The 26,614-nt window shown below is 32.5% G+C and overlaps 5 protein-coding genes across 6 annotated transcripts; 1 reads left to right on the top strand and 4 right to left on the bottom strand.

The window, feature by feature from the left end:
- Window positions 269–4,025, bottom strand: LOC109333586 (tRNA pseudouridine synthase A). Its single transcript, XM_019569094.1, has 10 exons — window positions 3,721–4,025; window positions 3,579–3,635; window positions 3,327–3,404; window positions 3,154–3,207; window positions 2,731–2,810; window positions 1,999–2,098; window positions 1,845–1,907; window positions 1,254–1,526; window positions 921–981; window positions 269–678 (listed from the first exon to the last, which is right to left on the bottom strand). Exons 1-10 carry the CDS (start codon window positions 3,937–3,939, stop codon window positions 578–580), a joined length of 1,086 nt encoding a protein of 361 aa, XP_019424639.1. The 5' UTR covers window positions 3,940–4,025; the 3' UTR covers window positions 269–577.
- Window positions 4,832–8,016, bottom strand: LOC109333627 (YTH domain-containing family protein 3-like). Of its 2 annotated transcripts, XM_019569149.1 has the most exons (8): window positions 7,974–8,016; window positions 7,563–7,627; window positions 7,342–7,414; window positions 6,811–6,986; window positions 6,103–6,615; window positions 5,753–5,965; window positions 5,301–5,498; window positions 4,832–5,121 (listed from the first exon to the last, which is right to left on the bottom strand). In XM_019569149.1, the coding sequence occupies exons 1-8, from the start codon at window positions 8,002–8,004 to the stop codon at window positions 5,002–5,004; spliced, it is 1,389 nt and encodes a 462-aa protein (XP_019424694.1). In that variant the 5' UTR covers window positions 8,005–8,016; the 3' UTR covers window positions 4,832–5,001. The 2 variants fall into 2 exon arrangements, with proteins under 2 accessions (XP_019424694.1, XP_019424695.1); XM_019569150.1 differs by lacking the exons at window positions 7,342–7,414; window positions 7,563–7,627; window positions 7,974–8,016 and having other exon boundaries at window positions 4,944–5,121; window positions 6,811–7,008.
- Window positions 11,002–14,197, bottom strand: LOC109334781 (uncharacterized protein At5g49945-like). The gene is made up of 3 exons (XM_019570723.1): window positions 13,173–14,197; window positions 11,576–11,779; window positions 11,002–11,490 (listed from the first exon to the last, which is right to left on the bottom strand). The coding sequence occupies exons 1-3, from the start codon at window positions 14,160–14,162 to the stop codon at window positions 11,260–11,262; spliced, it is 1,425 nt and encodes a 474-aa protein (XP_019426268.1). The 5' UTR covers window positions 14,163–14,197; the 3' UTR covers window positions 11,002–11,259.
- LOC109334080 (serine/threonine-protein kinase-like protein At5g23170) lies at window positions 15,182–16,608 on the bottom strand. The gene is made up of 2 exons (XM_019569653.1): window positions 15,913–16,608; window positions 15,182–15,762 (listed from the first exon to the last, which is right to left on the bottom strand). The coding sequence occupies exons 1-2, from the start codon at window positions 16,488–16,490 to the stop codon at window positions 15,201–15,203; spliced, it is 1,140 nt and encodes a 379-aa protein (XP_019425198.1). The 5' UTR covers window positions 16,491–16,608; the 3' UTR covers window positions 15,182–15,200.
- On the top strand, window positions 22,783–24,769 carry LOC109334830 (transcription factor TCP8-like). The gene is made up of 2 exons (XM_019570802.1): window positions 22,783–24,318; window positions 24,599–24,769. The coding sequence occupies exon 1, from the start codon at window positions 22,870–22,872 to the stop codon at window positions 24,301–24,303; it is 1,434 nt and encodes a 477-aa protein (XP_019426347.1). The 5' UTR covers window positions 22,783–22,869; the 3' UTR covers window positions 24,304–24,318; window positions 24,599–24,769.

The following is a 26,614-nucleotide window of genomic DNA, read 5'->3' as shown; positions in this document are numbered from 1 at the left end:
AACAGATTACTTGTACAACTTATACATCTAGAATAAAATGCGTGGCGTGTGGACTAGCAGTATTGTAAAGGCGGTTAGAGTAATCATCTCCTTCACTTTAACAATTTTCATTTTGCAAGTCAATGCTGAGAAGACACATGGCATGATTTACCTTATCTAACTTTCTTCCTCAACCTCACTTTATCATCTTCTTCACTCACTCATTTCTCATCACTTCTCTTCATTACAATAACATCACAATTCATCTTCATCCACAGCCTCAGTACTATCACCATTCATCCCCTTTCAAAATGTATAGTAAGCCAAGTAGGAGTGGTTAAGTAATCTTTGGCTACATTGTTTTTAATTTAAAAATGAAAGACAATATGCAAGTAATGTTGGGAATTCCAAGAAATGAAAATTAAATTAAACGTTAGAAGGGCAAAAAAAAATAATCCCTCATTAATGTACCCAACAAAAACTTGCTTCTAAATGACACATCTAAGTCTAACATTGACAAATTCAGGTACATAGGATTGACATCTTCATGCAGGTTTACTTGAGTCCATGGCATTTTTCTAGGAAACTCAAAACTGTACTAACTAGATAGATCATATTTCACCTCTCCCAGGTAGAGACCACATGCCGGTGCCATTGGACTAGCAGCAGTAACATCTTTGGCATTCAAAATTCTTTCAACTGAAATGGTGCATCATGTGACACAATTTAAAAAATGTTCATGGATATATATATTTTGTGAATAGAAATGGATTTGGATCCTCTAAAGTGAGCAATAAAGGTGTTTCTACCCTTGATTTGGCCAAGTACGTTATAATCTTGGTGCACTAAATGATCCAAGGGTCGAAATACCCTTGGGTGATGTTCACTTTAGGGACAATATATTTAGAGTTAAATTCGAAATGGATTTGAGTGGTCAGTACCATCTGAAATTGTTAAACTCCCCGTGCCAACAGCTTTTAGAACACCAACAAGTAGTCTAACCTGAAATGAAAATTAACATCTCTATTCACACCAAAATAGAGTGTGTAACTAGAAGAGAAATGAAATATAATCATAGACAACGAAACCTTATTGCAACCAGGTGGGATTAAACATAGATCAAATGACATCAAAATGTTCTACAGCATATAATCATCTCCTTATTGATATCTAATTTAAAATATAATTGGTGTTCCGAAGATAAAAATCTTTGACGAAAAGTGAATAACATTGCATAGCATAGAACTTAGAAGCCTGGATTAAAAGGAAGATACCTGATGGTAAAGAAATGCACGTGCACGTGCTGTTACCACCAAGCAACGATGACTTCTTCTTTTGCCAAATCCTACATCATTGCTTAATGTCGTTACTTTATCAATGCTTGCAAGAGAGCTAAGAGGGCTGTCAGTTTCTGAGTTGCTGGGGCATCCATGAAGATCATCACTGACTTTATTATGCTGTTCTCTATCCTTTACAGATGGAAAATATTGACTCGAAATTACCTCACAGACACTGAGTTCATCTAAAGTTCTAATTGGTGATTTTGCCTGCAATGGGGCAATTTTGTGTCATATTTATAGATAGTTCAAAGTAGCATGATGTACATGCAACTTGAAAACAAGAATGCCAATTTAGAAAGGAAAGGAAAAAATGCTACTTCAGAAAGAATTTGCAATGGAAATTTTAGTAAAAATATCTTTTAAAACAAAAACTCAATACTATTTAATAATTGAAGTTCATCACAAAGACTACCAAACAAATGTTACAACTCAATGTTCATTTTTGATAAAAGTAGTAAAACTACTGATTACTCTAAATTTTATCACTTTAAATTATTATTTACAACATTGGATAAAAGAAATAACCTGACAGCCAGATGCCCTGAAGGAACTAAAATCATGGTGTCCAACGAGAACTCTGCATGCTTCCTGCACGAAGTTGTAATCAATAATAAATTATCTCTCTTTTATGGCAATTCTGAGAGCATAATCTAGTAAGTATAGGGAAGTGTTCACTAACTTGCATAGCTCGAAGATTAAGCTCCTCTGGTACATGCCATGCTCGATCTTTCTCAAAGGTTGACAAAGACTCTGGCCCGGATAGCAAGCGATAGAAGTATCTGAACAGAAACTCCAAATAATCAGCACTCATACAAATTATCATGCAACAACTAAGCTATTACCCACTAAGTGGAGTCTGCTACATGGATCAAACAAAGTCATCGTATTGTCATAAACCATGTCTTCAGAAAGGCCATTTAAAGTCTTTTAATGGTTTCATCTATAATTTTTCCTGGTTTCCTCATTCTCTAATTACTGGGCTTCTGGCACTGGCATTATATGAATTCCAATTTTCACCTCTATGCTAGTCAATGCATTTCTTGCCAAACTTGCATTCCACATATTCCATTTTACTTACTAAAGGAAGCCATGCGCTTTCAAAAGCTGTCTCCGCGACTCTAACTTCCCATTTATTACAAATTATCATAAACATATAAAACAGGATTCTTTGGCACTGCCTGGAAAAGCATTCGACATCAGAGATTCTAATACAACCCTTACTCTGCTATTCTTATCTATCACTACAATATATAATCAAGCACAACTTCATAGATCAAGAAAACCCTCAATCAGTCCAAAATCCAACAAAAGCCAGTTGAGCTAGATATAACAAAAGAAAATTTGTGACAACTGATAATCAATGCATGCATCTCAAAGTTTAGGAAACAAACTCTAGATCTTCAGTACTCACGTGCGTTCTAGAGCTTTATATCGGGCATGAAAATCAGATGGAACACATCGAACATCAATAATGGTTACATCGCTGGCATGCTTATAAATCAAAATGAAAAAAAATAGAATTGTTAGGATCTTGTGATCACAGATATCAACAAGCATAGATAGGATGACGCACTTTGTAGACATTCCAATATGACTGAGATACTTTCAAGCATAGATAGGATGACAGAAGGTTATTTGCAATTTATATGAATATGAAAATGAAATTGTATATATAGGGCATTGCTTGTTGTTCAGAATTTCACATGAATATAAAAATGATCTCAACATTGATAACTGACGACTAAATTGCAGTTTGTTGTCCAACATCATTTAACGAGGTGAAGGATTTTGTGAATGATAGAAGATTCACCATATTGGAAAAGTGAGTAGATACCTGTAAGAAATGGTTGACAGCCCTTCTAACGACATGAGGTTCATGAGGTGGTAACTATGATTGTTTTCATAAAAGAGGAAGTTAGTAACAAATTAATAGTAAAGAGGTTGATTGATTGTTAGTAAATTTGAACATAATTGCATGAGATCCGACAGAAAGAGAGAGAGACAGACGAGTTCACCGGGCTTCCTTTTGCTAATGCGTTCAATATCAACGTGACAAACATTTGACAAGGCATGAACTCCAGCATCCTGCTTACATACAATACAAATAAATAAAAGACAGAGACAGGATGAGCTAGCATGTCCTATCCTATTGCAATGCACATATACATACGATAACACCCTCACACCATTATCATCATCATCAGCAGCACATATATAATGCAGATTTTGTAGTAATGAATAAAAGAAGAGAATACTAACAGTACGACTTGAAGAAGTGATAGAGATAGGTTGGCCAATAAATTTAGAAAAAGCATCCTAGAAAGAAAGAAAAAGAGGTTAGTAATAATAACTAATAAGTGAATTGAATTGTGGAATAGGAATATAAGTGTAGTAGTGAGACCTGAAGAACACCGATTACAGTACGGTGAGTAGGTTGTTGCTGTGAACCACAGAAATGAGTTCCAATGTACTCAATTGCTACCAAATACCTTTGAACTTTTCCATTCATACTCTTTGAATTAATGTTCTTGTGCCTTGTTTTTGATATTTTCGTAGGCCTATTCTCATCACAATCACTTTCTTCTTCTTCTTCAAATCTATCTTTCGAATCGTGTAACATTGATCGATCTTTCAATAACTTCTCACACTCCTCTTCTCCTTTATTAGGGCAAAACCCTTCTCTACCCTCTACACCAAATTATGGGCTTATTTCAACATTAATAATCATTTTAATTTTAAGTAATATATATATATATATATATGCATAAAAGATTTATAGACAGTATAAATAGTCAATGATAATAAAATTTGAATAATATATGATATAATAACAATTATAATATATACATTCGGTATGTACATTTTTTCTCCTTAACCATTTATTGTAGTTTAATTTTGTATATTAATCAAAAACTCAACATTTTAGAATATAATTCCTTCCTCTAATCTAATAATTATATTTTTAATTCATCAAAATATCTAAAGGCCCCTCAACATTTTAGGCACAAGTGCATTTTTTTATTTAATATATATGTAAAGGCCCCTCAACTATTAGGGAAAGTCACTTCTGATTGTTCAAACTCAACCAAAATTCAGAACTCTGCTTCATTATTCCAACTTCCAAGACTATATTGATTGTATTTAGAGGAGAACGTTTTATCTATCTATTATGGTTGCTTTGAACAAATAATACTCTTCAGAAGTTCATAGAGAAAATTACATCTGAGATTTAACTAATTGCATTCACAACTCCACTTATTAAAAGCATTACATTAATCTCCCTTAAAACAGAAATTAATGTAATTATATTTTCATATAAATCAAGAATGTTTTGTGTAAATGTTATAAAGATAAAATGTATAATTTTACTAAATTTCCAAGAGTATCAATGTAATAATTTAATAAAATCGTATAGAACAAATGAAATACTATTAAGGAAATAAAGTAATGACTCATCAAATAATTAAAACTTTGTAACCACAGTATATCAAATAAGTAATGAAACCCTTTGGTAATGATTTAATAATTTTCAAACTAACCAGACTGTAAGAAAATTGTTTAAGAAATATAGCAGAAGAAAATAAGTCTTAAAAAATGAAGTCCAATATGAAATTATAATTTTCCAGTATAAGAGTTTCCTTTGTCTTTGTTGAAGGATGGTCCTTATTGCAGTTGAATATGTTCATCTAGAATATGGCTGTTTTTGATTAAGAGAAAGGTTCTTTGTAAGATTGATGAGAGTAGCAGCTTGCTTAGAACCACTTGATCTTGTCTCTGTTCTATCTCTTCCTCTCACACTCTTCTGCACAAAATCAAAAACACAAATTCTCACAAATACAATAAGGTAAGGGTTCGATTCCTGGGAGCTACACTTGTGTGAAGGGGCAGTCATGCGGAAGAGATGTAAATAGACATGACAATATAGCAATATTACAATTTATCTCTATTCTATCAATTCTACACAACAACAATAGAACTTACATAGTAATTGTCATTGCCATATAATTCATGTTCTGGTCTTGTATGCTTAGTACTCTTTTTCTCACGCAATTCCTTCTCCCGTTTCTCACGATATTCTTTCTCCCGTTTCTCATAGAAGTTAAAATCATCCATTAATGATTTCTTACCAGAGTAACCTTTAAAAATCTTCAGCATTTCCACACCCTGCTTCAGAGGAATCTGCAAACACATATAATTGCAAATTTACTGATAAATCACCTCAAAGAAAATAGAGTTATAAACTGTCATATTATTCATAATATAGTTTATGAGTAATGTCATTTATAATAATAAGATATAACTTAAATGATTGTGGACAACTCAAACTTTGACAATTTTCTTGCATGGTTATTTAAATATCATTTCCTTTGGTATCTGTCTATAGAATGAGCAAGTATAGATGCATTTCAATACCACCAAAAGTACAGAATTACCTCTTGTGTGTCCCTAGTGAAAGTTACATCCCTGTTCTCATTTCTATCTAGGATGATGTGGCGTAACAAATGGTTGGGAACATCTCTTATTATATGCCACTTAATTGGGAAGAATCCATTATACTGATCCAGTTTCCAAAAGTGCATATCTTTTGCAAAGTCTACGGGCCCAAACATCTCAGCTACTCCAAGAAATTGCCCACTTCCATTAACCTGATTTGACAAAAACATAAATCATAAGTAGAGATTTATGTCATTTTACACATATCAATTAGTTAGTTATGGCAGCAATGGTTACAATTTATAACGAAAAAACAAGGGACAGCATGTATACAAAAATATGAACTCACAGAAAAGAAGAGAAAGATTGGGCACTTAATGTCTGTCTGTGTTGATGCAGCCTCTGCATCATGGAATGAAGCATTCAACTTCTTGTTTCCAATTGGTGTGCTAGTCCAAACGCCATACTTGATGCTTTTATGAACATCATCTTCATTAAAAGATTTGATGACATAAAACTTAGCGGTTGTGTATTCGGTTTGGAAATCTGGCAAGTTGTATTGATCTCTAAGAAGAAATGGGATTTCAATATCATCTTTAACAGCTGATGACTCCGCAACGAAGTTGTTGTAGTTGCAGCGAGGACCGCGAGTTAGTTCCTTCGGCATTTCAGACTCTCTGCTCCAGAATTTATCTGTCAAAGTATGTCCAGCATTTGCACCAGATACACTACCATTAGGCCTGTAGTTGTTGGTATGGGGAAAGTCGTGTTGCCTTGGGTTGGCTGATGAAGAAAATCTTCCCATTTGGTGATAGGAACTAGGATGAGTGGCTGCTTGAAACTTTGGATGCAAATGAGGACCCTGCAATATAGCAATTAAAAAAACATCAATGTTCTACAGTAGTTATAATGAAAACATAATTATTCAAAACACTTTTAAATATTCATACCAAGTTGGGGCTAAAGGGAGAAGGTACATATAACAAGAATCAGCCATATCAAGTGACATCATTAATTAAATATTCAAAACATCATAATCTTTCAACAGGTTCCCTACCTTGTTGGGAATTCTTTTTGTATCAGCAACAGTGTTGGATAATGTTCTGTTTGATCTGTCATTTCTATGTATAGATGTGAAGTTATTTGGTTTTGCTAAACCAGAAGGTCTTGGAACACTTTTTGCAGTAACAGAACCATTAATGGTTTGATTTTGCACAGCAACAGAAGTTGAGACTGCTGAATAACAAAAGGGCATAAGTTTGATTGCAAGACACAATTTATAACATTTTGATAGAGTCAAAAGATCCTCTTTAATTTGATAAAGCCCTGGAGCCTATCACATTCCAAGTTAGCTCATTAATCTGCTATCAAGGATATTCAAACTTCAAACTAACATGCTTGGAAGAACTTGCATATTGTAAATCGTTATATAGTATAAAGTTATACATGACATGAAAAAATGCCAGAGCACCTTATATAAACCTTTGTCTGATCAAAAGTATAATGGTTCATCTAAAATCTTGAATATATGTGATTATTTTCACAGAAAACAAGTAACTCTATGGAAAATAATTTAAAAAACACAGACCTCTACTTCTACCTAAGGAGGCAGAAGATGATGATGTGAAATGATATTGGATTCCATCTTTTTTAGAGTACACCTGCATAAATATTGAAAGATTTATTATAATGAAATCATGAGATAGATAAAAAGTTAGAAATGAACATCTTACTGTCATTTTATAACTGATATGCAACCATAAACAGTTATTATAGAAAGAGGGAAGTGGGGTGCCAATATAATCATACCTCATTATTATGATGTTTGTAGTGGCAACTAGCATCTGGTAGTGTTACTCTTGATACAGATTGAGCTTTATATCACATCACATCACATGGTTAAGTATATATCACAATAATATATGTACTCATAGGTTCTGATTTCTTTCACTATACTTCATCTTATATATTATTTTTATCAACAAACAGAATCTATTGTCATTTTTTCTCTTGAGTTTAAAGAGTCTAGTTTTTTTAATAATAATAATGTTCCAAAAATTTGGACCTTTTGGAAGTACGTACAGGAGATAAATAAAAAAATGTAATCCATAAATCTCAAAATTCAATATTACATTAACACCTTATTGGTATTGAATATGATATATATAATAATGAGAGGAAAAATGGAAGATTTGAAGTAAGAAGGGAAGAAAAGGATACATTTGTGAATTTCGTTGTGACTGGTCATCATCTTGAAAGATGAAAGTGAAGCTACAAGAGAGAGTAAAATAAATTCCCAATAATATAATGAATTTGGAGGGGTAAGAAGCAATAATAGTAATGTAATGTAATATAATCGAAAACAGAAGAGAATGGAAGAAGAATGAAAAGTAGTAATGGAAATGAGAAGCGAGTACCGATGGATGAGTGAGTGAGTGAGTGAGTGAGTTGGAAGAAAAAAAGGCACAGAATTGATGACAGTAACAGTAACAGTAATAATAATAATATATAATATTCACTATTCCCTCGCCTAATAGGGTTTCTTATTCTATTCAAACCCACCACTATTCCCTCGTCTAACTACTTTTTCTGATAACCATACTTTAATTATTTCATTTTTTAAATACTAATAAGTAATATTATGACATGGGTATGGTTAAAGAACAAACCACAATACAAATAAATATAATTGTATGTTTTCTTTGTTATCTAACCAATGATTAAAGATAATTCATTTGGAGTGATATAAAAATTATATGTCTTACTCATTCCTCCTAAATCATGTGTGAACACAATTATTGAATATTGGTAGATGATTCATTAAATATATTTAATAATGGTTTTTCTAAAGTCTTTGAATTATTCATTGACTTTTGAAGACTATGAAATCCAACCTAGAAAGGTAAAGTAGCATTTTCAAGATATCTTGAAAATATGACAAAATTTAATTATCTATTATGTCTATGGTGAAGCCTTCTTCCTCTTCACTATACAAGGGGAACTTGTCAAAAAGAGACGGACAAGCAAGTAAGAAGAGACAAATAGATCTTGTTTTAGACATCATGTTAAATAAATAATTAAGAAGGTAAACACGAAGTACACCCTTCCAATCCTAAAGCACATGAGATGAAGAAACAAGTAAGAAATGAATCGTGTGAAAGGCATAAAAGCAAAGTCACATAATAAAAGGGTGTACTTATTAAAAAGTAATGATCAACTACAATTAATATTCAAAGAATTTGATATACCAATGAAGCGTGAGACTAGAAAGAAGCTGAAGTTCTAAAAATGGACAATGATGGAGACATATTTATGTATCAAACGAATAACTACAAAAGGATGAATATGATGAATAAAAATAAAATAACATCAAACAAAATGAATATGTGTATACCTTTCATTACAATACACATTAGTTTTAAACAATCATATATTTGTTCGTCTCTACATAATTAGGTCAAATACCACTTTGCTTTTTTTTTAACATATCTAGATGTGAATATCATATAATCATCCAATTAATTGCACACCCAAAAAAAAACATTATATAAGAAAACTAAATTAAATTCAATGTAGAAGAAAACACATAAATTCCAATGCAACACATGCAAAGTACTCATAGAATAAAAAAGATCTAATTAAGTTAGAAAACAAAACTTTAGTAATAAAAGATCTCTCTTCTTTCCTCCCTTCTCTATTCGTATATTCGATGTAGAATACATTTTTTAACAGAGAATCTCGATTAAAAAAATTAAACATGCTAAAAGTTTCTAGAGGAAAAGAAATAAAATCACAATCTCAATGGAATTGGAAAAATAATTGTTGAAACATAAAACAATGAACTTACATAAAATTGGATGAATTAGAGTGGGGAGAAAACAAAATTGATGATTCTTAGTAGGAGCAATTCACTCACTTTTCATATTGGCCACCAAAAAATCGCATGCATTTGGTTTTATGCAAATTGTTATAACAAATATATATGAAGAATAAAACTCAACACTCAAATTGAAATAAAGTAGTAATAAACAAAAGACCTAACTTAAAAAACAAGGGGTAGTGAAAAAAAAGATCCGAATAGACTCAAATTTTACATGCACTAACATAAAAAAAGAAATTGAAAATAAAAATAATAATAATAAAAAATTGAATATGTGACCAGGGGAACATAGAGACAAAACCTTAGATTTTGAGAGGAAGAGGGAGGTAGAATAAAAAGTCAAGAGTGCGTGATCGAAGAGGAATTTATATACAAAAGCTGAATAACAAACTTAGCCTCAACTAAGAAAATATCATTAAATTGGTTTTCTAAGTTTATTTGTCTTCTATTTGGACATATAATTTGGTTTTGGTCATACATTTTTTCTCTCAACTTTCTTAAATCGAAAAAGTGAGCTTAATGTTTATACATGTCATTGTAAAGATTTTTTTACATACTTAGCATGTTATTATAACATATATCTACCGATAATATAAATGTTTTATATCTTGTCATTATTCACTATTTATTTTTAATTATTATTAACCATTCAAAAAATAATACAAATAAATGATGAATAATGTATTAATTATTTATAAAATTTTACATTAACAATGCATATATATATATATATATATATATATATATATATATTACAATCTATTTACAATTCATGTCATATGGATGTAAAAAAAGAATGCTCTAATAATGTAAGAGTTTTTTAATGTTAGTGTATTATCTATCATTTACTTTCAATCATCATTGTTCTTAAGTAAAAAACAATATAAACAAAATGGTAGATAATAATTATATAAAAATATTTACATTATCATAGATATTACACTATTTCTAAAAAACTAGTATTTGTTTCATTCACAATATGGAAAGAGAATGGCATTAAGAACATAGACAAAAGCACAAAATACAAATCATCATATAGGAATACAAAATTTTGGGCCTCTAGCCTTGTCTTTTTTTATACAAAGCCTGGTACCCACACAAAAAAGTTACAAAATTTGTCTTTGCAAAAGTGAGGGTATATTTTTCTTTATACACGTTAATTATTTTTTCTTCTGTTTCTCTAACAAGAGAAATATATATACCAAACACATACTACTCGTTAGTCCAAAATAAAGCATTGAAATGCACAACTCAACACATACTACAAATGGAAATAGCAAGTAAAAAAATGAGAAAGCAAGTTCGTCTAGGCATTAGGCATGCATTTTCAGCATGTTGTGACAGCAAGAAAATGGGAATACAACATTGTCAACAAGAAACAAGGATATGTAGATTTAAGTTATTATCAGGATCTTATAAAGTAAATGTTTTTAAAATAGAAATTTTGGTACATTCAAAATCCACCTGGTCCTGGCCTCGCCTATGTAGCTAACTAAAGAGGAAATGTAAACCAACAAAAGTATGCTGCCATAATTTTACAAAAGACAAGTACCCAACTATGGGGTGGGAACTGGGAAGGGCATCCAGTTCTACTCTGGAATCATCAAACTTGAGAACATTCAAGAATTATGCACCACGGGTCATTTTCATCCTAGGCATCGACTTCTTCATTTGACGAGCACGCTCTTTTGCTTCTTTCTTTCGAATAGCCTCAGCACTCAGCTTTGCTTCAGCCTCCTCCAACATCTTTTTCTTCTCTGCCTTTTTTCTCTGTATGGCCTCTTGTTGCAAATTTCGGAGTTCTCTTTGTGCCTCTTGTGCAGCCTTTTGCCGGGCAATCTCTGTCTTAGAACGAGCCTGCATTATGCACAAGATAGTTAATCAAGGACCAAGCATAAGATGCTGATGAATCACAAATGTAACATGGAGCACATTCACCCACCTGTGAACTTAGTTTATATCTTCCAATCAAGTCAATATAGTATGGAACTAGAGCCACTAGTCGAGTCATATCAGCCATGTTCTTAGCAGCTGGAAGCACAAACTTGAACAACAATACTTTCCTGTGCATTCCAGAGTGTTGGTCGGAGAAATGCAATGAAATTAAGCTTTTTCCGACTTTATCATAAGCTTTATCACCAAAAACCTGCAGTATATGAATAATAATTCATTTTGAGTCCCATGAATATACTTAACTTTATCGGATTAAGAACTGTGCAGATGAACCAAATACACATTTGGCATAAAAAACTCAAAACTTCACATAATCCTGAATATAATTTCATGCATTAAAGGAAGCCAAATGTAATAAAGTTTCATTATCGGTAAATTTAAACATGTGAGCGTAAATATGCCATCAAGAGAACATGTTACCAGCAAACACTATCTTAGAAATCTCAAATCAACTAGAATCCCAGTTGGCCCAAATATATGCCAAAAACCAAGTACATAACAAGTTCCAAAGGCCTATATAGCCTTGAAAATTGAAACACGTACATTCACATTGGACAATAGGATAGTTGTGCATTAGGGTGTTTCATGCAATTTGTAGCCGAGCAACAAACCTATTGATTGTTCTGCTTCTTCGAATAAACCGTCAGCACTCAGCAAAGAGAAACAGATTAGAGAAGAAAGTCAATAAGAATAATGACTAAAGGGTATCCTGAAGGGAACAAAGAATTACATAAAGTTATGTTTTGCTAGATTGAACATACAATGTTGATAAATAAATTGAAAAAGAACATTTTGAAAAATAATAATGCTCTTTATGCTTCTAATCCTTAGCGTTCAGAGATGATGCACAATTTCCTATACACCAATTACAATAGGAAAGAGAGAATTCAATTTGCAGGAACTGATTTTTAGATAGCTCAAGACAAAACTATAAAAAGACATCTCTTCCAATCCCTTCGTCTTAAATTCTTATGCATTCCACTCCCACCGACAAATTAGAAACTAGAAAGAAACTGAAGTGATTAGTTCATGGATTTATAGGCAAAGGTTTTAGTTCTTATTGTTTATATACACATGTACAAACAATCCGTGGTCAAGTTTCTTACACTTGTAGTTTCCAAGTCCAAATAAACATCCCTGATGAGAAGCATTGCTCATAAGTAATGTCAAGTGTTAAACATTGAAGTGATTTGTCACAGATGAAAATTCAACCATGATCACATTGAAGTGTTAAACAAAGCAATGAACCATAGTTAACAGCATTGGTATGTGATTCGTCACTTGTTTACATTATTATCAGAAGACCTCCTCTAAGGTGAATCTGGTACCCAATAGGAAGAATTAATGAGTGAAGCCAGTAACTATGCAATGCAACAAACCAATAAGAACATTTAAGACTGTCATACATCACACATAACATCACAATAATAATAACGAATGAATTTCTCCGGATCAATAACTGCAGGCAGCAGCTAGTAACTAAGCAATGAACCAATCAATCAAGTCCAAACTATCATACATACATCACACATAAAAAAATACAATCATAATAACATTATCAAAAAAAATGAACGAATGAATTTGACCTGATCAATAACGGCATCGGTTAGCAAATCGGCAGCGACTTCCTTAGACTCAGAAATAACAGCAAGGTCATCAGAAACCCACTTCTTACCATTAGGAGTTGACAACAACACGGCGAACCTCTGCAAATCCCTCTCTTCCTTGTGCATGGTCTTGGCGGCCTTCTTCTTTGCCAATGCAAATACAACATGATCCATAGCATCATCATTCATATAAACCTCAAAGCTAATCTCATCCCTAGTGGGAACAATCATGTTATAGATCCTAGCAATGAGATCATGCCTACTCTTCAACTCCAACGTTGCCAACAATCCTTGACAACACCTTCTCCCACTGGCGTAAAACTTGAAAGTGGTTTGACCCTCCTTCAACAACAACGGAGAATCGTCGCCGCCGTCGCCGATCCCTAGAAGGCTGAAATTCTTCTCAAAAATGGAATCTTTGGCTGCAAATTGAGATGCCCATGAAAGCGCAATGTTCTCATTCTCTTTCTTACCGGAGAAATAATTGAACGCGAAGATGATAAGAAAAATTCCGCAGACGATCTCAACAGTGAAGGAACTCGGACGGTTGAGGCGTTGGGAATGGAGAGAATGGGAGGAGTTGTTGGCGGAATTGGGATGATTGATAGAATTAGGGTTTGATGAAGAATCATGCGATTGAGAAGGTTGTTGTTGTTGCTGTTGTTGTTGTTGTTGAATGGGTAAGCCTTCGAATTCGTCCTCGTCCCATAAATCATTGAAAGTGTTAGGGATTGGTGGTGGTTGTTGGTGTTGTTGAGGTTCGGGATTAGGTTCGGGAATAGGTTGGGTGGAGAGCTTAGTGGTGGGTTTGGGTTGGGAGGAGAGAGAAGAGTGTGAGTGTGGTTGTGGTTGATAATCGAAATCATCTTCTTCAGCTTCGAAACCTTCAAAATGTGAATCGGAGGAAGAGTAAGAGATAGAGAGAAAGAGAAAGAGAGCAAAAAGGAAAAGGAAACAAAGTTTAGCCATTATTGGATTGGATTAGATTCAAATGAAATTGGATTGTTAATGGAATGGAATATATAAATTTAGGGATAAAAATGGCATGGATATGGGTATTGGTATGGATCACAAACTAATACCCACACCTTCTACAAACAAACTATAATATATACACGTCCACATGTATCATTTAATTTGTATCATTTAATTTTCATATGCACCATGTATGTGAGATCAAAATGTGTAAAAAGTAGTAGAGATAAAATTATCCACATATATTTCTACCCGCCCTCCATTCTCAACCTTTTAAAAAGTTGAGAAGAAAAAAGAGTAGAAAGTGTGATGATTTTTAATTGTTTGGTATAAGAGAAAATAGAAGACAAAAAAAGATGATGGAGATTATAGTTATTTTTAATAATGATATTGACATACATTGTATTTTGTTATGTTTTGGATTTTAGGAAACTAGCGACATTTATAAATGTATCTAATATGAAATACGAGTTTTTTAAGTTTATAAACATTTGAGAGAAAACAAAAATATGTGGGTACCATCACTTTTTTCTTTCCTTCCATTGATTGAATACAACCAAACTATAGAAACTATTATGTTCCTTGTTCTTTGATTCCTTTACTCCAACCCTAACCAAGTATATCCTTATTCTCATTGGAGCAGATATTCATCCTAAGTACCAAACAGGAACACTACTCATCCTCACAATAGACATTGATATAATTCTTGATGGGCCATTTGGGTTTTTGATGAACTAAGGATAAATAGTTCCTAATGTACAAATCATCACCAAAATCAAGTAGTTATATATGCTAATTTCCTATTCTTACTATAGTCTTTACTTTGTTTTTTGTCTTGACCACAATAAATGAGAAACAAACAAAAAAACTTGAATACAAGCATCTCAATTATTTTGAGAGTTATAAGGCTAATCACTAAGATAAAAAGTTTAAAGAAAAAATAAAAAAAGTTAAGGGTTTAGGTATTGTTCCCAACAAATAATAACATACATATGCCTATGAGGCACCAAGTTACAAGGAGTCAAGTTGGATTTACTTTCCCAAATTGAATGTAACATCTGCCAAAAGGTGGTTGAATGTTATGGCTACCTTCTCAGTTGAAATATAAGTATCACTATCAACCTCTTCACCATCTTCTTCTACTTTACATTCACATTCTACTTGTGTTTTACTCTTACTAACTATATTCTTTATCACCTTCTTCCTCTTTCTAAACCTCACCATCTTCTTCAAAACACTTGCCCAAATGGGAAACCTCACTTGTTCAATGAAACAATCTTCCATTCCTGTAATCACTTCCCTTGCTGATGGACGTTCATCTTCATTTGGTGACACACAACATGCAGCCACACGTAGAAAATGAATGATGGTGCTAACCATGTAATTAGGCATTACCTTAATTCTTGTGTCACATATTTGTAACCAATGTTGTTGTTCTATTAATGGAATGGCCCATTCCACTAGTGAAGCTGGTGTGTTGCACATATCAATGGCCTTTCTACCACTAATGATCTCTAATAATACAACCCCAAAGCTGAACATGTCATTTTTGGTGCTGAGTTTAGTAGGTGTGGTGTAACAAGGGTCCAAATATCTGTAGCAAATAATAAAAGGGATAAGTAGAGTAGGAAAACACTAAATTGATAAAGAAACATAAATCATGTGATGTGTACTTAATCATAAAACATGAACACTAAGTTGTTAAATTAAAAAAAATAGATAAAGCTTAGATTTTGAAGAATACCCTATTGTCCCAGCAGGTTGAGTCAGTGCCTGGACTCCACCACCTATGATTGCTAATCCAAAATCTGCTAACTTAACATTCCATTGAGAATCAAACAATATGTTACAAGACTTGATATCTCTATGAATGACCAAGGGCTTACCTTCATGAAGAAACTGCACCGCACGAGTGATTTGCATGGCGATTTCAACTCGTTTAGGCCATGTGGGAAGGTTAGGTTTTGTATCGTGAAGCCAATCATGGAGAGAGCCATTAGGCATAAACTCAATGACAATGACCTTGTTGTTGTTGTTGAATGAGTCATAACTTGTTCCTATGAGTTTAACTACATGAGGGTTTTCATCATTTAGAGAGGATAAAACTTGAATCTCGTTTTGGAGCTTATTGGAGTTTTCTTCATGAAGTGATTCAAGGCCTTTATGAGATGATGGCTTCTTTATAGCAACCAATGAAGTGTTGTTATGTTTTAATAGTATAACACCTTTATATACCAATCCATGGCTTCCTTTGCCAATTAGCATTCTTGGGTTGAAGTTATCTGTTGCTTTTACAATCTCTTCATAATCAAACTCAACCATTTTTTCCCTTCCTATCACTACTACTGTTGCTTCTTCTTCAGTATATATAGATGAAAATGTATCAAACGTAGGATTGATTTGTTTAGTGTTATAGAAAAGGGAATTTCTTTTTTCAGTTGTTATTATTCTTACTCACAATCTCATCAATATATAATATTATTACTATATGTCAAATAATGATCTAAAGAAATATTTTCGATCCTTTCTACTCCCAAACTTATATAGAGTTAAGTACATGAATTTAGGATCTGAAAACAGCAAAATAATATTTTTAGTAAGTTTAGGTTTTGGCTGTTGAGGGATTCGAAATGTAGAAGTAGCATAGCTTTTTGTAGTACCTAGAGAATAAAGGTGCTTTGGAGAGGTGAGTTAAAATGAAAATTATAATGGAAAAGTTATTGAGAAGAGATAAAGCAAAAGAGTTTGTGACAACCAAAGGTGTCCTCTGCATCAAAGGAAAGGATTCTCACGAGAGATGGATACCCATTAGCTGGTTAGTGAGCCCCATTACTCACCTTTTCTCTCTCTTTATTTTCACTTTTCAAAAGTTTTCCTTTTCCCCCCTTATCCACTCTCTAGAACATTTATTTTATCTATCATCATTTCTACATTCGTCTACTAAAACGACAAGTTGTTGATCTAGTGATATAAGTTCTCACTATACCTTTAAAATAATCAAATAGTCAAGAGTTCAATTCTTAAAAGTGACACTTATTGAAAGAGTCAGTCACGCATCTCGAAAAGATTAGTATACCCTTTGGTAGTATAAAAAAGTGCATAGGAAGTACATTAGGCTATTAACACGTGGTTGAATTTAGGCCATGTAATTCAACCACATTCAGTTTTAAGTACATAACAGAAGACAGAAAGAAGACATCCTACGAAGCTTGTGCTTGTGACATAACTTAAGGATGTTAAATTCTCATATCCATGGGTTTCCTTCAGCTCCAAGGAACCATAACAAATGGGATTGTATTTTTCGTATCTGTCTCCAAGCCCATTTCTTTTCCCTTTCTCTTTTCTTTATTTCTTTTATTTTGCTGGTTTCTGTTTGGGCTTCCTTCGGCCCATTTCCTTTGTTAGTTAGGCTCCTTCTATTAATAGATGTCTATGGCACAAAATTATTTAAAATCTTAAAATAACTTAAGTAATCATGCTTTACCAAAAGTAAAAATCTGAAAATAATTGTGATAAATATTAATAATTAATGAGTATTTAATTGATTATAACCAATAAACATTGCCCTTACAAAATTATTCTATCAAAAAACCCTAACAGATAATATTCTTTTGTACCACCAATTGTATTCTCTTATTTTTTGAAGTAAGGAATTTGTAATTTCTATATGTATTTGGTTATTATTTTTTCATCCTTATTTTTTTTGTAAATTTGATTTGATTCTTCTTATATTATGAACTATGTCTTTTTGTTGTTGACAAGAAATCCTTTCATTTCTTCGGTTAAAGAGACAAAAAGTTATGGATTAGTCGTCTAAATGTTTACCACTTTCGTCCCTTTCATTAGTGAATATATCAGGGTTAATGGATTTGAGCCAAGGGAGACAAGTTCATGCAATTGTTTATGAATTGAGTTTTCAGAATGATATTTTTATTATAAATGTAGTGAAGTTGGACATGGTTATCATGTGTTTGATTGAATGTTTGAGAATTATGTTGTCTTATTTAGAAAATAAACATTTAACATAGTTTGTTTCGGTTAGCACTATTAAATATATATTTTCTACATCGCTTCAAAAGCGTTGTTAAAAAATCTAAACTTATATTTGGTGCGTTCATATAGACAGCGCCTAAGAACATTGCTGAATGACAATTTTAAGCGTTATTTTGATATAATTTCTTATTATTGTTGTGAGTCTAATTACAGTGATTTTTATATTGACTTATATAAGACAAATTTCACTAACTTATAAAGTTTATGAAGTAATTAGAAAAAAAATAATTCATACTAACCGGTTAAAAGAACATAAAGTTTGGGAGACTTTATGCATTTTCCCTTAATTATATAAATTGGCGACTAATTTCCACGCTCTCAACATCGCGTTCTAATACCCAATCTTGTCAAAACAAATATATAAATTGCGTGTCATGAAAAAAATGAGGATTAGCCGACACTACAAATAGCACGTGAGCTGCACTTGCACACAAATTCATTTCACTTATATCTCTCTCACAAAACTATAAAAGAACAAAAAACACAAGTATGGATAGAGTAAGAATTTTATATACTATCATTATATTATCATCACTTATGTTTGGTTATCTTAAATCTTATTTGAAAAATAATATAAATAAATAGTAAATAATATATTAACCTTATATAATAAATCTTTCACCTACGATATATAGATTATACTCATGAATACAAAAATTTGCCACGTTATTCACACGAGTTTAGATGACAAGTGTATACCATACCAAAGTTGTAACAACTATTATTAGCCAACTTGGCGGCATCACTTATTTTCATGTATTTTAATCAATTTAAGGGTTGTCTTAATGATTCGCCTAAAATTATTAATCAAGAAAACCAAATTACGACTAGAAATTAAACCAAATATTTTTATACGTGAAATATTATTCTCCAAGGCAATGATTTTTTTTTTTTAAAGCTAAAATTTGAAGGTACTTGTTAATATTCCAAATCAAACGTAAATATCTAGATTCAAACCACAATGGCTACATTGTTCCTTACATTATTAGTAGGGAAATTTTATTAATAATTTCTTAACCCTCTTCCTAAAAGACACATCTTCTTGATTTATGAAACTTTATAACCATACATAGATGTCATGCACACTACATTTGTTGTGTCATGAAACGCTTTACAATCATTCATAAAATTTGTTAGTATTTGATTATTAATCATCCATAATAAGAAATCAGGAAAAATAATATCCTTAAATATCAAACTCTTACTAATATTGATATATAGAAAGTATGGTTAAAGAGTTAGTTATAATAATATAGACAATTGTCCTCTATGAAATAACTTTTGCTTGATAGAAGTAGACTCAATTATTTTCATAATATATGTATATGTATGGTCTTGATATATCAAAATGGGTGACACTTTATATGAATATAAATGTTACCTATTTGATGGTAGTTCTAAGTGTTGATAATTGGGGATATAAAAAGAGAGTAGTAGAGGTCAATTCTAGTGCATATTTTATTGTATTTTTCCTTTTTTTCCTCAACCATCCTTCTTAAGAAATACTACACTTTAAAAAAATACACATTAACCAATAACGAAATTCAAACTACTAGTATATATAATAAGATTATAAAGAAATGTAGATAAGCTATGCAAACATACAATATTTGCAGTAGAAGGGACTCAACCCGTGATTACTGAAAAAAGTATTGCAAATTTTGCAGCTTTACATTTTTTGGTTGACCCTTTGTTTCCTGTGTTCCATGCAGTAATATTATTAGTCCTTCAAGTTTCAATGTTAAATTAATTTGATTAGAAGAATGTGTGTGTGTGTGGCTATGTTAGGGAAGAAAAGGTTAATTAGATTATTTAAAAAAGGAAAGTAAGTGGGAACAGAAAGCAATAAAGATTGGCACTGAAATACCATTGATAGGACATGATGTAAAATTATTGTTAGCAGTGGGGCACAGATTTAAATAAGAGACACAGAGTGAGAGAGACCACTAATTTAATCACCCTCATTCATATCTTTTATTTTTAATTAATTGCAAAATTACTACATACAAGTATTTGAAATCAAAATTTATTTTTCAAATTTGTATCACATTTGTTATGATTACAACATAAAGATTTAGTAAAAAAATGGGAAATTTGAGAAGAAAATGGAGAAGTCTATGTCAGGAATAATATTTTGTTGTATATAATAAGGAGAACCAAACAAAGAGGGTATGATGTATGAATAGTAATTCTCACTGTCACTGTCTCACATAGCAGACACTACAGTAAAATTAATAGAAGGCATTTTAGGTTATTTACAAATTTACCCTCTACTTATGCCTTCAATTACTTTTACAACTCATCATGTATTGTTGTTAACTGCACAAATTTCTGAGATGACAACCATAGTGAAAGAGGGATTAATTAGTTCATTGTTTACATTAAAAGTGTGATCTGAGTGATAATGGCATTTGATTTGTTGAATTTAATATTGTTAAAGGTTAGAGATAAAGATGAAGGTTTGGTTTGTGTGGTACTATTAATATATATTTGATATATTATCTGTTCAATCTGAAATAGTATAATAAAGTAAGTGGGACCAGATTGGATTGGTTGGTTGGTCAATATTATTTTTTGTTTTTTAAATTGCTTGATTGGTCTGTTTAAATGTTTTAAATAGATGAATAATATTATAATGGTGGGTGGAAATATGAAGAGTAAAAATGATATAATATCCATATAACTTATAAGTCTGGTCACCATTATAGACACAGGACAAATCTGTACAAAACAAAATTACAAATTAAACCTCAGAAAAGATTCAGAACTCATCTGACCTAATAATAATATGAATAATGTATTCTCCAGCTGGAAAGCATTATAAAAGTTAAAAAATATAACTAATGGGGAATAATTCAAAAATATCATGGTTGAATTTTTTAAATTTTATGTTAGGAGCTTGAAGGGAAATTATTGTGTTGGTATAAATAAAATCCACTCAAATAATCACTATTTTTCGACATCTTGGGTTAAGCATTTTAATTACAAACATTATATATAATTTAGGATATGATATAAATTTTAATAAAAGAAACACAATTAAATAACATAAAAGTTGAGGTTTTTTCTTTTGATAAAGAGATGATACTATTCTTACCATTTTAATGTTTTGATCCTGTGACATATACACTTTAATGGGTCTGTATTAGTAATGTAATTATTTATCAATATATGTGAATAACTTTTATTTAGGAGTTGTAATAAATAATAGTATTTAATATATAATTTTTTATAGTATATATGAGACTACAATAATATTGATCATTTGATCTTATTTCTAATACTAAAATTGTATGATAAATGCAGTGAAATAAAATGGTAGTAGAAAAAGTTATCTCTTAGAACAATTTGGGTCTCTCTTTCTTTAAGTTTATTCCCCAAGATTTAATTTAACCCCCTTAACATTGTAAATCAACTTTTAATCTAGAGTTTTTATGATTCAAAATTATGATTCATACTAATTGAGAACTATTCACATGTATATAATATTTGTCTCTGCTTTTCTTAGCTTGATCCTTCCTTTTTAGACAACAAATTTTAGAGTTCAAGTGTGAAAGCAAACGGTTAATAATATTTTGTTATAGGATTTTTGTGTTGGTCCAAATTAGTGAGAGAGACAACATTTATGCAAAGAAGTGATGAAGGGCAATTATGTGAATGCAGTTTCTCCAGTTAAGAAAAAAGCCAGGGTGTCCAACCAAAATTGACCATTAGAAAAAGGAAAATGAAAAGTATATATAATAAGGAAAAGACATAAAATAAGGAAGGAAAAAAACAAAATAAAAAAGATAGAAAATATAGGGGTGTGTTTGTTCAATTGTTTGTATGAGCTGTCGTGGTACATTAGATGCCTTTATCTGATGCCCACCTCTGCTGTCTTACCTATCTATCTCAGCTGGACTGGACTACACTGCACTTTCCTCTCTAATGTAATGTCTATAATCATAATCCAACTCTTTTTATTTACATTTTCGACATATCATCTACTATTCATAACTTCAAAACTTTACGTAGAGAGTAAAATATTTATAGTTTTAGAGACATTTAGACTAAGTGCATTTATAAATATAAATTAATATTATATATGAATATCTGATTTAGATGTAGCACTTTTTGCATTATTATATTTGAATTTGATTGGTAAAGGAAATTAGGTTATTACATATTGTTAGAATGTGTATGTGTATCTTTTTTGCGCCCACTGTTATTGAAATGGAGTTGATATTTGATATTTTGATGGGTTTGGTAAGAGTAAGAAAGTAAGAATAGTGTGAAAGCAAGAGAGAGAAAAAAAGAGTTATTGACTTTGAGGATGGATAGATAAGATTGCAGATTTGCAGTGAGTGATTTTTTGAGGCATCCCTTTTACGAGACCCCACGAGTGCCCTTCTGTTCTCATTTTCCTTTCCTTGCAAACAAACTCAGTCTCACTTGCAACTTTGTTTCTATCTCTATCTCTATCTCTCTACTCTCTAATAAAAGGAAAGAAAATAATGTATGGAATGTGAGTAAGTGAGTGAATGAGTGAATGATCCTCTTGTGTGATACCCCAACAAACAAAATATAAAAATAGATTGACAAAGAGAAAGAGAAAGAGAAGAAAAAGAAAGAGAAAGAGAGAGTCCCCACCTCTTACCTGTTGTAACTAATGGAACTATCAGATTTACAAAACAACAAGAACAACAACAAGAACAGCAAGAAGAAGAAGAAGAATGAAAATATTGATGAGAACCCACCTTCTCAACCTCAAGTGGGTCCTATTCATATCATGGGCTCCATCAACCATCCTTCTAATTCTTCTTCTTCAAATTCTTCTTCTTCTCCTTCAACAACAACAACAACAACAACAACAACAACAACAATCCCTCATCAACTACCCAGATCTGAACCCCAACTATCCATCTCCACCATCCCCAAACGATCCACCAAGGACAGGCACACCAAGGTAGATGGTCGAGGCCGCAGAATTCGAATGCCAGCCACCTGTGCCGCTAGGGTTTTCCAATTGACACGAGAATTGGGACACAAGTCCGATGGCGAGACCATCGAGTGGCTCCTACAACAGGCTGAGCCCGCCATCATCGCCGCCACTGGTACTGGAACTATCCCTGCTAATTTCTCCACCCTCAACTTGTCCATTCGCACCACCGGGACCACGCTCTCCGCTCCGGCCTCTAAATCGGCACCGCACGCGTTTCATGGAGCCTTGGCACTCGCTCACCACCACCCTTATGAGGAAGCGTTCCACCACACACCGATGTTAGGGTTTCAGCATCATAGCCTATTAACCGGTGAGCCAATTCTTGGTACCAGTGCTGGTGAGTCCAGCGACAACTATATGAGGAAACGGTTCAGAGAAGATTTGTTTAAAGATGATAGTAACAATTCGCAAAATGAAAATGATCACGATGGTAATGCTTCTTCACCCAAACATTTCAAAACAAACATATCCCAACAACAACAACAACACCAACAAGGTGGTGTAGTTTCTTCTCTTCGACCTTCTAATATGTTACCTGCAACTGCCATGTGGGCGGTGGCGGCTCCACCCACAACCACCACAACTCCTCCTCCTCCTCCTCCTGGTAGTACTATTTGGATGCTTCCTGTTGCTGGTGGCACTACTTCTGTCACTGCTGCTCCTTCTTCAGATACACATCAGATGTGGCCTTTTACCGCCTCAGGTAGCGGCGGTGGTGGTGTTGGTGGTGTGAATCCAGTGCATTTTATGCCAAGGTTTAATCTTCAAGGTGGAGGGGTTGAATTCCAAGGTGGAGGACGTGGTGGTGGTGGAGGAGGGGGTGCCCTACAATTGGGTTCCATGTTAATGCAGCAACAGCAACAGCCATCTCAGCATCTTGGGTTGGCTATGTCTGAATCAAACTTGGGTATGTTAGCTGCTCTCAATGCTTATGCTAGAGCTGGTGCTGCTTTGAACATTAATTCTGATCACCAAAGTCATAATCATCATCATCACATGGAGCAGCAGCAGCAGCAGCATCACCATCAACACCAACACCATCATCAATCTCATGAACCTGCTGATAGTGGAGAAGATGGTGGTCCTGATAGCTCTCATTGAATGTGAGATTATTTGGTTAGTTTGGCTTTTCATCTGTAAATAATACCTTCAATGTGTATATTCAATCCCAAGGTTTTTAAATTATGGTTGGGTTCGCGGCAAGATGACCACAAAAACCGCAATATTAAGGACAATTACAAGAAGATGCGGTCAAAGTAACCTCAAATGGGACAACCTACAACTACATTATTGCTGTTACCAGCCATAGTTTAGAACCTTTTTTACTTACCCCTTGCATTTTTTTGCATTCTAGTCTATTAAGGATGTTAGTGTTTATTGGGTTGTTTTTTTGCAGATTGAAAGTTGAATTTATCATAAAGTGAGTGCTTTGAAAATGCATGGATGCTCATCACAATTTAATTTCTTACACCATGTTGCTCTACTCATGCATTTCTTTCTTTCTTCTCTCCTTCAATTCTCTTTTGAACATGTTGATTTCTTTAGTTTAATTTGAAGGTTTTTGTTATGTGATTGATTAATTTACAGTTTGATTTTGGTCCAAAGGGACTTAGCAGACTGAGAGAGTTTGATTGTATAGGTTTTCTTTCTATGTATGACAATATTGAAAACAATTAAAACTCAACGATTGACAGTGAAAATTTCGATATCTTCCTTCTATTGATGTTCATATATGATATATACTGCATCTTATATCTTATTTTGATCTTTTTATATCTGGAATATTTTCTATACATGGAATGGAATAGAATATATAACACCAATATTATTCTTTTCCTTTTAAAGTGATATGTTATTAAACAAAATAGTTTCAAAATCGTGTCTTCCCTATAATGTGAGAAACGATTAAAAGAATATTGGAATATTAAAAAAAAAGAGAATAAAAAATAGAATGGCAGTAGCCAACTAAGCAAAAGTGATAGCCAGGTAAGGTGACAGAGACCAAAACTTGTTAATAGGAATGGATCATAACTTCACTATGAGTTTAATAAAATATACAAATCCCAGTTGCTAATATGTCAGGAACTGCAAAGGCATTAACTTTCACCACTTTCCTTCTCTCTATAGTCTAACCTTTCATATATATTTTTCACAAATAAATTTATTTATTACTATATATCTTCAAAATTTTGTCCTACTATTCCTCTGCATAGACCATGTTTTATCTAGGGACGGTAATGAGTAGAATTCGTTGTTATTCATCAATAATCTTTGTGATGAATGGGTTTGAGTTCATGTTTTTTGACTCAAAGATAGTGGGACTAAAGATTTTGAAACTTACCATTGATTGAATTCAAATATAGACAATGAAATATCCAAATTCTCAATTTTTAGATATATAATAATAATTAAATATATTTCTTTGCCTATTATTTTCTTAGATAATGATGTTATATTTGTTAATATGTAATTTTTAAGTAACATTACATTGATGGAGAGATGTTACACATTTGTTAATATGAAAATTGGATCTATGCTCACAACTACCGGAAAGTATTTTGTTTTGCTTCATTTCCTATTTTGAACATTAAGAAGTAGACAATATCAATTTAGGTCTCTTTTTTAGCGAGTGCAAGACCGTTTGACTATTATAGTGAAGAATCATAGGTTTGGTATCAATGTCAAGGTTGGAAAGAATTCATTTTAACCATTTGAACTTGCATGTAGTAGTTGTCATGAATCCATACTCAGCTTCAACCGACAATCGAGAAACAATGTATTGTTTCTTTATTTCCCAAGAGATAGGGGATTGACCAACTTGGACCAGCCAATTAGTAACAAAGTGACGTGTAAGAGGACAACTAGCCCAGTTGGAGTCGCACCATTCATGAAGCTGGAGATCACAGTTGTGAGAAAGTAATATGTTTGGACTAAGATTACCCTTGAGAAACTGAACGATTCTAAGGACAACTTTTCAGTGCTCAATTTGTGGCTCATGTATGAAAGTTATCATTGCTTAGTTTGTCAAACATTGAACATGATGAGAGTTTATTGTACTCTATTTTCTATCGACAAATATTAGTATTTTATTGTAGCAAATTACAATTTCCTTTACTCATTTTCTTGAACTATTCATCTTAATCAACAGATCATCCTATGAGTCTCATTCTCTGCTCATATCATACTCTCTCATGCTCCCATTATTAGTGAACATTTTAATGAATATTTTCTGATAGAGATGGATAAAATATCCTGATAGCATTCGAAATGGGAAAAGAACAAGAGGCCTAATAAAAAATGGATCTATGTTCACAAATACCAAAGAAAGCATTTTGTTTTGGATTGATCCGTATTTTTATATAAATAAGCATGTAATATTTATTTAGCCAAACTTTTCTGAAAGAGATGGATA

Source organism: Lupinus angustifolius, chromosome LG19 (genome assembly GCF_001865875.1).
Source record: "Lupinus angustifolius cultivar Tanjil chromosome LG19, LupAngTanjil_v1.0, whole genome shotgun sequence".
Lineage (NCBI taxonomy): Eukaryota > Viridiplantae > Streptophyta > Magnoliopsida > Fabales > Fabaceae > Lupinus > Lupinus angustifolius.
Note: the sequence above shows the minus strand (reverse complement) of the source record. Positions and strands in the feature narration are given on the sequence as shown.